At 38.6% G+C, this 12,299-nt stretch overlaps 1 protein-coding gene across 2 annotated transcripts in view; it reads left to right on the top strand.

Annotated features, from left to right (window-relative positions):
* The window catches only part of ARR3 (arrestin 3), a 91,058-nt gene extending 79,074 nt beyond the window's left edge, over positions 1-11,984 (top strand). The window contains exons 11-16 of one of the 2 annotated variants that reach the window (XM_068247643.1): positions 1,659-1,731; positions 2,901-3,038; positions 3,224-3,307; positions 3,793-3,816; positions 6,869-6,937; positions 11,725-11,984. In XM_068247643.1, the coding sequence (XP_068103744.1) occupies positions 1,659-1,731; positions 2,901-3,038; positions 3,224-3,307; positions 3,793-3,816; positions 6,869-6,937; positions 11,725-11,818 (482 nt within the window). In that variant the 3' untranslated portion in view covers positions 11,819-11,984. Of the gene's footprint in view, positions 1-1,658; positions 1,732-2,900; positions 3,039-3,223; positions 3,308-3,792; positions 3,817-6,868; positions 7,071-11,724 lie in introns of those variants that run through there. The other variant, XM_068247642.1, reaches the window with a different exon arrangement.
* The last annotated feature ends 315 nt before the right edge of the window (positions 11,985-12,299 follow it).

Raw genomic sequence — 12,299 nt, 5'->3', positions numbered from 1 at the left:
TATTAGCTATACTTAGTAACTAGTATACATAGTTCAGAACTGTTCTGGCTTTAATAATTATCAATGTCCAGGTGTTTTTCTCTATGGTTATAAAAAAGAATACCTGCAACTCTGAGGATAGCAAAGTTTTCCAGCATACACTCACCCTCCATGCATACAGCATGCAGTGTGTGGACTTGGGGACCTATAGTTATCCACAGATATGTGTTACGATTACATCAGGAGATAATATAAAGAAAGTACAGGGGAAGCTAATGCTGGATACACACGTTGAGATTTCCCGTTCGATTCGCGGGATCGAACTGATCGATTCGATTATTTCCATAGTTAGCATGCAAATTGACGGCAGAAACTATCTAAATCCGAATCGAGCATGTTGGAAATAATCGAATCGATTCACTAAGCTTATCTCCTGTCTTTAATAACGTTTCTAGAGTGGTCACCATGGTGATAAGGCATGTAGTATTCAGGAAACATTTTACCTCAGGCAAGCCTAAAGTTAACTCTTCTGTCTTTACGTTAACTCTTCAATCCTTAAAATAACTCCAGAGTTAAAGACAGGCTGTTAATTAACTGCATGTGAAAATAACTACAGAGGAGGTAAATTAACTACAGAGGAGGTAAATTAAGGAATGAAGAGATAAGTTAACTCTCTCACTGTGTGGAGGTAAGTTTCCTCTTGCCTTATTATCTCCAGCATGATCTTAGTGAATTGAGGCCATTGTGTGTCTTCTGAATATACTGAAGAAAGTACCAGTATATTGTTGATCCTCAGAGTGGTAAGGTGTGGAAACTCTCCAGTCTACACTCTAAAACATCTTTATCTGCCTATTTCCCACCCACCCTTAAATTAACACTATTGTGGGGGGTATCACTCCTTCCAGGATTCTGAAATGTTAACCAACTGCACATGAAGTTCAAGCAAGGTTGTCATTGCAGCCGGCAGCCGCATATTTTTTTATCTTCTGGAGTGGCCAACACATCATCGTAGTGTTATAGCCTCCTGCTGTTATGGCCAGGAAGGGGCATAGCAGTTGTGCCACTCTCCATCCCTCGACCTTTGCCACTTATTGCTGGGGAGGGATGGCTGTTATTTCTTCTGACTACCTCCCTAGCATATTGAGGAATGTATAGGAGAGGGGTAAACACCACTGATCACAGCTGAAGTGGCTCAGAGTTTTTTGAGCACTGTGGTTGACCAACTTTATAGTGGAGTCACATTTCATTGTAACCATGTGGCACCCATAGTAGAGAGGGCAACAGATAACAGACTACATTACCATCTTTGCGTTATAATAGAAGCTACATATTGCGTGTGTGTGTGTGTGTGTGTGTGTGTGTGTGTAACTGTGTGTGTGTGTGTGTGTGTGTGTGTGTGTGTGTGTGTGTGTGTGTGTGTGTGTGTGTGTGTGTGTGTGTGTGTGTGTGTGATTTTAATTTGAGGAGTTCAATTAGAAATGCACCACCTTTGATTTACTGTAATAGTAGGATTGTTTTGAGGATTTGCCTTGTTCAATGATGAGTTTAGATTTAGGTTTAGCTTTAATAGGACTGTTTTGAAAAAGATGCCTTATACTATATAGTCTAAGTCATTGTTAACAGTAATTTATTGATTGAAATTACAATGAAACTTACTAAGATTTTCTGTGTTTTCACAGTGGAACAGATTACAGATGTGGTGCTGTACTCATTGGACAAGTACACTAAAATTGTTTGTTGTGAGGAGATGAAGTGAGTGTACAACACAATGCAATTGACTTTTTCTCCAGAGTTTTCTCCTAGGAGATAATTTCTCATCTTCTCTTTAAAATAACCTTTCAGGACTTGCAATGTGTGTTAATTATTATTATTATTATTTATTGTATTTATAAAGTGCCAACATATTACGCAACGCTGGACAATAAATACATACAATGATACAACGGATGACAAACGTAACAAGGTTATACAACATAGGACAAAGTTATACAAAGCAAGATACATGATCATGTGATATAGGGCTGGTTAGGTAGGCCCAGTAATACAAGAATGAGTCTGACATAGGAAAGGAGCACACAATCATGTAGGATACACTAGGGAAGGGAGGACCCTGCCATAGGCTTACAATCTAATGAAGAAGTTTGGACAAAACTAACATTCAGTTTTGGCCCATATGATGCTGATGGCTGATAAACAAGAACCATACTCTGCCTAGATATTATTTACTGAATATAGGCCTTTTTGGATCTTATGGTTGCATTTCCTGCCTCTAATACTTTTATCCATAGACTCTGAACAAGCTTTCAGATCGATGTTTCTGACTGAAGTCTGACTGGATTTGCCACATGCTTATTTCAGGTGTGTGATTCAGACACTACTGATGCATGAAAGATCAGCAGGGCTGACAGGCAACTGGTATCGTTTAAAAGAAACACATATGGAAACTTGCATATCCCTCTCACTTCAGGTGTCCTTTAAGCCTCTTGGTTTACAGCTTGGGAAAAAAATATAAACTCTTGAGTTTCTACTTCTAAATATTACCCTATGGCAAAAGGAAAGGTATAATTGATGGGATGTGGCAATACTGAGAAACTGTTCATGAGTAACAGGCTTCTGTAGGAACTTCTCAGGGGCCCATACAATGCAATTTATAGGCACAAACAGGTTAATGAAATGCTATCAAATCCATGATTGTAGGAATTCTAAAATAGATTGCACATTGGGGTAAAGCACTTGTGCAGAAGTCAGTAACACAACTACATAAAAATACAACTGTCATGTCAAGTCTTTCAGTTGGTATGTAGTAACCACATACCTTTTTTAATATTAGTTATAGATAACTTTTATAGTAAATGCAACCGAAGTTCCTGTAATTGCTGCAAATAATTATAAATACTAATGCTTATGTCACCTCTCCCTAGTGATACTGTGGCAGGAAATTCATCATTTTCTCGGTCATATGCGGTGACACCACTCTTGGCCAACAACAAAGAGAAGCGTGGCCTGGCACTGGACGGCAAATTAAAGCATGGTGACACCAACCTGGCATCATCCACAGTGTAAGTATGACCTTTATTGTCCTTCCTTCGCTTTACTATATAAATAGCTGAATTAATGTTGCTTTTCTGATTTGACATTTTTATGTAAAAGCACCTAGTAAATTCACTAGAAATTGCTCTAAGTGTCTCTGGCTTCCTGGGGTTTAGAATAATGTTTTCACGGTCTATCGCTTATTTTCCTATAGCCTGCGTCCAGGGATGGATAAGGAGGTGCTGGGAATGCTGGTGTCTTACAAAGTCAGAGTTAATTTAATGGCATCCAGAGGCGGGTAAGTGAGCAAAGACCTAAACAAACATTTGTTTATATTTCATACAATGGATAAATTACTTTTTCAAAATATCAGACTACAGAAAACATTGCTAAAAGGTTAAATGAAACTGTCATAGTGTAATTGTAGGCATGTGTTTGCAACTGGAGCGATAATGTTTTGTAATAAATCAGAACAACCTGAAATTATGAAGAAATTTGTCACTGTAAGAGTGTAGATGATGTTACCATTGTAGAAGCAATTTATCAGTAATTTAACCATCTTAACTATGGTATGCTATGATTCTAATGGCAGATACTTTTTAATAAATGCAGAACAGGTTTGCTTGATTGTTTATGTTCCCAGGTGTACTCCAGTCTTGGAGTAAAAGTATTCAGACCTCCAACTACTCATCTCATCTCACCGCCCTGCATTGCATTTTTTGTGATATTTTTATGCATTGTATTTTTAGAATTTATAACTTCACTTTGTCTTTTGTTTCCAAGCATCTTGGGAGACCTTACATCGAGGTAAGCTATGGGCAAACACAACTCTGGCCATACACCAGAATAAGCCTAAGTGGCACATATTAAGATAATGGGACCAAAGTAGATTTGGGGAAAAAAAGCCTCAAACACCTATGATAAAGTCACAAAAGATGCAGCCAGTCAGAGGTTTGCTTATTTGTGAAGTCCTTTTCTGCATAAAACTTCTGATTTCCAGGATGGGGGCTGCCAAGGAGGCAGCTGTATACAGGAGACTGCTGACCATTGTTCTGGTTGTAGTGTCCCATCAAACAAATGAAATAGCAGACAAAGCTAAGAGTCTCTGGGTTTCTTTAGTAACGTAAAAGAAAAATAATTGAAAAAAAAATTGTGCGGGGCAATTGTGAGCTGCATTATTGACCGTAAAGCTGACACATTGGTGTTGCCAAGTGATCTTAAATTTGAGCCTCTGTAGCAATGTATAGGGGTAGAGTAATCCCCTCCATAGACCACAATTATAATTTATCCAATTTATATAGTGACAACATATTACGCAGCACTGTATAATAAATAAGGTTACAAGGATAATAGGTTGACAGACAACATAATACAGGTAATAAGTAGTAAGACACATAATGCCAGATCATACACTGGAGTAGTAATTCAAGTTCATGTTATACTGTGGGCAGGATGCACAATCAGTAGGATACACTGATCTTCTTGAAGAGGTAAGTTCTGAGGGCAATGCTTCTGTGAGTTAAGGTTCTTTTTCTAAATTTCCCGCCTAAAAAACATTATATATTGGAGGGCTTTTATATTAACCCCTATTGATGAATACAACTTTCTCTTTGTTAAAAATTCTTCTCTAAACCCACAGCTCTGGAGAATTAGGCACTTCACCAGATGCTTGCTCTACATCTAGAGTTAGAAGCAGATTTAGAAGCAGTGTAAGTGTCTGCCCCCCCCCCCCCCCCCTCCAATCATAAGTTATGTAAGATTAAAGCAGGTCATGCATGCATTCATTTTTACATCAGATTCAATCACTGTGATCAAATCTGCCAGATATCTGTGAAGCAATGAGCTGAAGCTATCATAATTTTTGATCGATTCACAGCATAGATTGATCAAAATTACAACCTGACAGTACATTTTATTAATTCAGATGTGGCGGGGAGTGTGGTGGTATACAGACAGCCCATAGAATTGCACTGTATTGAACAGTGCAATACTGCAGTTCATTGGATTTTCAATAGATTTCCTGGTGAAGTCTATTGGAAATCTGTGTGCAATGAAAGGAGGGGGGGGGGGGGGAACGACACCTTATGATCCCTCTGTGATCAGTACAGATGAGGGAGGGATTCGTTAGCCAAATTGTATGACACTCTTACCTTGTATGACCACCTTAAGTATATGTCAAATATCTGTTGTTAGATGCCCGGGGATAAACTATGCTCAATTAAAATGCACCAATTTAGGTGGCATGCCATGTAGTCTAGGGCTAGGCTACAATCTCAACAAGTATTTTTAGGTCTGAGTTAATTAAGCTCATGGGTCTGTAGTTTGTACGTGTATATGATGCTGTCAACCTTTCCAATCCAAGGCCCATATGCAATTCACTTTTTCTCCTGAGTTATGTCCTAAGATATAATTTTTCATTTTCTCTGTAAAATTATTTTTCAGCCCTTTGAAATTGAAAAAGTACCACAAAGTAAGTGAAAATGAGTATTTTCTTGCTTGCTAGTGGCTTAAAAGGCATTTTATTAACAAATTGTGAAAATATCACCTAGTAGAAAACTCAGGAGAAAAACTGAATTGCATATGGGCCCAGACGCCTTAACTGCTTTCAAACTATTATTATTAGCGACTAAGGATGAGCGAGCAAGCAAGCACAGGTTTGCCTGATGCAGCTGAGACTTTGATAGATCTTCCATTGTGCATTAGCACAAGCTTAAAAGGGAAGCCCCATATGGAATTGATCTGATGTTTGATCATAGTCAAGGATTTTCCTCACTTCATCCAGCGAGAGCGAGGATGTTCCATGGTTTGGAAATAGTTTTAGACAGGTACTCTGTACTGTACTTCAGACTCTTCAGTTGAGGAGAAATTACATTTTTGTGGAGAATCCCTGGCTTTAGGCTTTCAGAAAAAGACCTCTGTGGAAACTATTTAGTTTGAAGTCAGCTCCTGATGCATCAAGTAGCGGCAACCAACAAAAGCACAATAAAAATCCTTGTGCCTTTTGATATGGTGGAACATGCTGTGACCCCACTATTCTGTGTCTGCATCATATCAGCAAGGATGTCTTAAGATGACATATCTTTCAGTGATAAATACCTGTTTTATTGCACCCCCCCCCCCCCTTCAATTCAAGTTGTATCTTACAGGCAAGGGGATCAGGGTATGAACTATCTGAATGCCCTTTCTTATTAGGTATCACAAGCCAAACCATGTTGACATAAACAACTGTTATATTAAAGGGACTCCGAGCAGTGCAGAAACTATGGAAAGATGCATCTCATTTTAAAGCGCTCTTTCTCCTCTTTCCATTGATATATAAATCACCGCCCTACGCCTTTTAGTTTTCGCTATTTTCGCGATTGAAATTGCCGCGGCCACGATTTCAATCGCGAAAATAAAGAAAACTAAAAGGCGTAGAGCGACGATTAAGGTGTCGCCAGAAAGAGGAGAAAGAGAGCTTTAAAATGATATCCATCAAGCCATAGTTATATTGTATTACACAGGACGACACTTTCTCCAGTGTCAGCAGCTCCATTCAGCAGAAAAAGTCGGCCTGTGTAATACAATGTAACTATGGAAAGATGGATATCATTTTAAAGCTCTCTTTCTCCTCTTTCTGGCGACACCTAAATCGTTGCCTTACGCCTTTTAGTTTTCTTTATTTTCGCGATTGAAATCGTGGCCGCGGCAATTTCAATCGCAAAAATAGCGAAAACTAAAAGGCGTAGGGCGGTGATTTATATATCATTGGAAAGAGGAGAAAGAGAGCTTTAAAATGATATGCATCTTTCCATAGTTTCTGCACTGCTCGGAGTCCCTTTAAGCAATTTTATTTTAATATATACTTTTGCTTTCTTAGTGATGTTTCAGTGGAACTACCACTTATTCTAATGCATCCCAAACCAGCTGAAGGTGAGTCGAAAGAAATGTGTAATCTTTACCGCATACTGCAGTATTTAAAACAAATGTACCCTAGAGCAGTGTTTCTCAACATTTTATTGGTATGTACCCCTTCTAAAACCCAATACTCACCAAGTACCCTCTAGCATAGTAAACATTATCACAAGTACCCCTTGACAAAAATATATTTAATCGTAGTACATGGTAATTGGATCTAAACAATTTCTAAGCTTTAATTTTGCTTTCAATAAGCTAAAACACTAATTCTGTGTTGTTTAAATAAGATTTCTAATTTTGTAAAACTCTAAATTTGTTATTCTTGGTTAAGTACATCAAGCCCGAGTACCCCCTGGAAACATCAGAAGAACCGCCTGGGGTATGCGTACTGCATGTTGAAAACCTAGGCTCTAGAGCCTAGGTTCTGAACATGTGGTACGCGTACCCCAGGCGTACTTCTGATGGTTCCAGGGGGTACTCGGGCTTGATGTACCGGTACTTAACCAAGAATAACAAATTTAGAGTTTTAGAAAATGATAAGTCTTATTTAAACAACATTAAATGAGTATTTTAGCTAATTAAAAGCAATTTGTGATCTCAGCAGAAATCACATAATTTATGTATGGGAGTGGTCTCTTAAACATTTCCCCCTCCATATTGATTGCCTTTCCCTGACTTGTGCAATCTTGAATGAGTTATTGCACACGCTACAGTTAAGAGACAGATTAAATTTTATTTTTTAAAGGGATCCAAGCTGCCATTTACGATATAGAAGCATGCACTCAGCTGCAATAGCGCAGCTGCTCATTCACTGACCTTTAAGAAATCCTATGCAGGGGTGGTTAGTTTTTACTACTAAATTCTTGTGAACCAGATCCATACTACTGACCTCTATAAATGCACTCCAGTAAACGGAAGGGATCTATATCAACATGTACAAATTACAGGTGAACAAAATAATAATTGCTCTTTTCTTTTTTTTCCTGGAACATTAAAACCTAAAGTTACAGCAAGGTAAGTGAAAGCAAAATGTGGAGGCTTTCGTGTCTTTTCTTCATCATTATATTGTACATTACAACATCAAAAAATATTCAGGAAAATCAGAAAAGGTTTAGCTGTTACAAAAAAACTTAGGCATTTAAGCACACGTTAATACAACAAGAAAAAAGGACTCTCCTTGTTACCACAGGGATTGACAAACGTTCAAGTGCCATAAGGAAATGTGCAAAAAAAATGGGCAAAATGTGCCAAAAAGTAAATTATGTATTATTGATTAACTTGTCATATGTCTGAGATATCAACACCTCTGAATAGTTTAATTGTATTTATTGTGTTTTATTATTGAGGATGCATCCTATAAATAGAATAAACAATTTATTTCATTATTGAGGCACCTTTACTGACCCTATCTGGTTTAGAATCCAAGGGATAGTCCTTTTTTCCTGCTGATTTCTTTTTTTCTAGTGCATTTTCCTATCCCCTGAACCACAATAGGTATTTATACACAAGTGATGCTTGGTTCTTTCTTTATTTGTTTTGTATTAAAGCACAAGTAAACATTAATTTAAATACCTTATAAAGCATGATACAATGATTGTAATTGTCAAAGGTATCAAACTTGCCTTCAGTGGATCTAAACAATACAAGGCATCAGGGTACACTGCTGCCATTTCCCTTATGGGTACACTTCTCTTGCCTCTAGTATCCAATATAAGTATAGAGATGGCACACCACTCAATAAAGGTACAACATACACCATGATATTTATTTTTAGAGATGACACATTGGATTTGTTAAAAACATCAAATGTAACTAATCTATTACAATTAAGATTAATCTGGTTGATGGTTGCCTGGTTTATAATGTATGTGCAATACATACAAATATTGTATTGCAATTTATATGATCCACACAATAGGCATAAAACCCCCTTGAGCTTGAACTTATGGTACACACCATGTAATTTCCCATCAGATAGATGGGTCAAATAGAATAGATCATTTCAGTGAGGTCTGAGGTTTTTCTGATCCATTTTCCGATTACTTCTATACAAAATTGATCAGAAAAATTATTGGAAATCAGATCGGACCTGTGGGAAATGATCTATTTGAAGAGAAATTGCATGGTGTGTACCCGGTGCGTTAAGGGTTTTGTTTCTATCTCTTTATATCATCATTACTAAAAATAAACGAGCATGAGAAATGTTTTGTATTAATTAGCACTCAATTACATGCATAAATTAAAGAACAACTAGAGATAAAACATAAATTATCTCAGGTTGATTTTATATGGAATTCACATGGAATTAATTAATGCTTTCTACCTGTCTCCTATGGCTTATTTAATAACGATTTTAAGACCTGCCCACAGAAGACGTTCATGCTTTTATGTAAAATAAACATTATTTTATCAGCTAACATAATAATTGATAAAAGCACAGCCCACTCCCCTGGAGCTATACCAGCCCCATCCTCTAGTTACAGAAGCTAGTAATGACTGGTGGGAAACTGTGTAAGCATTGGGTTTCCCCAACCCATATATCAGCTACATACAGTGGGTTGCAAGAGTATTCGGCCCCCTTGAAGTTTTCCACATTTTGTCACATTACTGCCACAAACATGAATCAATTTTATTGGAATTCCACATGAAAGACCAACACAAAGTGGTGTAAACGTGAGAAGTGGAACGAAAATCATACATGATTCCAAACATTTTTTTACAAATAAATAACTGCAAAGTGGTGTATGCATAATTATTCGGCCCCCTTTGATCTGAGTGCAGTCAGTTACCTATAGACATTGCCTGATGACTGCTAATGACTAAATAGAGTGCACCTGTGTGCAATCTAATGTCAGTACAAATACAGCTGCTCTGTGAGGGCCTCAGAGGTTGTCTAAGAGAATATTGGGAGCAACAACACCATGAAGTCCAAAGAACACACAAGACAGGTCCAAGACAGGTCAGGGATCAAGTTATTGAGAAATTTAAAGCAGGCTTAGGCTACAGAAAGATTTCTAAAGCCTTGAACATCCCAAGGAGCACTGTTCAAGCGATCATTCAGAAATAGGAGTATGGCACAACTGTAAACCTACCAAGACAAGGCCGTCCACCTAAACTCACAGGCCGAACAAGGAGAGCGCTGATCAGAAATGCAGTCAAGAGGCCCATGGTGACTCTGGACGAGCTGCAGAGATCTACAGCTCAGGTGGGAGACTCTGTCCATTGGACAACTATTAGTCATGCACTGTACAAAGTTGGCTTTTATGGAAGAGTGACAAGAAGAAAGGCATTGTTAACAGAAAGCTTAAGAAGTCCCGTTTGCAGTTTGCCACAAGCCATGTGGGGGACACAGCAACCATGTGGAAGAAGGTGCTCTGGTCAGATGAGACCAAAATGGAACTTTTTGGACAAAATGCAAAATGCTATGTGTGGCAGAAAACGAACACTGCACATCACTCTGAACACACCACACACCCCACTGTCAAATATGGTGGTGGCAGCATCATGCTCGGGGGGTGCATCTCTTCAGCAGGGACAGGGAAGCTGGTCAGAGTTGATGGGACGATGGATGGAGCCAAATACGGGGCAAACTTGGAAGAAAACCTCTTGGAGACTGCAAAAGACTTGAGACTGGGGCGGAGGTTCACCTTCCAGCAGGACAACGACCCTAAACATAAAGCCAGGGCAACAATGGAATGGTTTAAAACAAAACATATCTATGTGTTAGAATGGCCCAGTCAAAGTCCAGAAATAAATCCAATCGATAATCTGTGGCAAGATCTGAAAACTGCTGTTCACAAATGCTGTCCATCTAATCTGACTGAGCTGGAGCTGTTTTGCAAAGAAGAATGGGCAAGGAATTCAGTCTCTAGATGTGCAAAGCTGGTAGTGACATACCCTAAAAGACTGGCAGCTGTAATTGCAGCAAAAGGTGGTTCTACAAAGTATTGACTCAGGGGGCCGAATAATTACGCACACCCCACTTTGCAGTTATTTATTTGTAAAAAATGTTTGGAATGATGCATGATTTTCGATCCACTTCTCACGTGTACACCACTTTGTATTAGTCTTTCATGTGGAATTCCAATAAAATTGATGCATGTTTGTGGCAGTAATGTGACAAAATGTGGAAAACTTCAAGGGGGCCGAATACTTTTGCAACCCACTGTATATACAGTCTGTTAGCACATAGAGTAGATGCTAGAAAAGGTGCTGCCAGAGCAACAGTAAATACTGTAAATACCAATCGTCTCCCCCACTAGTGCACACCTTTTCACACTCTATGACTGCCACTACAGAAAATAAGGGGGCTTACTGAATTCCAGTTAGACAAAAATACTGTATACTAGCTTGCTATATCTGTAATAAGCAGTGCCATGTAAAGGGGAGCTGCATAGCCTCTCTCTGTACCATGCCCACTACTGGTGAGTACGGAAGCTCTCTGGGCAAACCCAGTGGGTGTCAGGTGATAGAACTGAGACTTCATGGTGCAAGCTGATTGCACCAAGATTGGAGTGATCAGATAAGCAACCCTGCTCCAGCTAATACATATGGGAGTCTCCTAGGACCCCTTATCCACTCGCACAAAGTGTTTATTGTGTGAAACTTTCTAGAAGTCTTTGTTTTTTTTTTCCTTTGGTATAGAAAGCTCAAATCGGCAGGTTTCAGTAACATGCGGAAATGAGTGGCAATTTACACGCTGGTTGTTGCAGCGTTACGGATGTTTAGTGCATCATATGTTACAAATGTGTTTCATATTTGCTAGATCAATATTTCAGAGCTCAACTAAAAAGCCCTTTCCTGTCACTTTATCTTCAGTGTGGAGGATGTGGTGATTGAAGAATTTGCTCGGCAAAAACTGCAAGGAGAGCAAGATGATGATGAAGACAAGGAGGAAGAAGACAAAAGCTGACATGGTTATTTCTTCTCATCACTGATTATCATTATCTACAGTTTTTGAGCTCCTACTACTATCTAAATCAAGATATATTAGAATTGCCATCTGTCCTACAATAAAATTGATTTTTTTAGTACATTTCTATGTTGAATAAACACAGACGTGTGAAAGTACATAACAATTGTGAATTCTTACTTTAAATGAAAACAAACATACACGGTTCATTCCCTCATTACTCCCCAAGCCCATTTACATTTCATTTATGGACTTTATATAGGTTTGCATTTCATCAAATATTCTCAAAGACAAGCCTTTCTAAAGGTGTGTGCACACAAATTATTACCTGCAATGATCGGAACTCTATCCCTTGGCGATAGTTTGAGGCAGAGTACTTAAATAGATATGTTGTTGGCCTATAGGCTAGTGTTCTGTTGCTATGGAACAGGGATGAAGGGTGGGGCGGCAAGGAAGGATGATGAGGTTGTGCATGATGTAA

Source organism: Hyperolius riggenbachi, chromosome 8 (genome assembly GCF_040937935.1).
Source record: "Hyperolius riggenbachi isolate aHypRig1 chromosome 8, aHypRig1.pri, whole genome shotgun sequence".
Taxonomy (NCBI): domain Eukaryota; kingdom Metazoa; phylum Chordata; class Amphibia; order Anura; family Hyperoliidae; genus Hyperolius; species Hyperolius riggenbachi.
The sequence above is the reverse complement of the archived record's forward strand: the minus strand, read 5'-3'. Positions and strand labels throughout refer to the sequence as shown.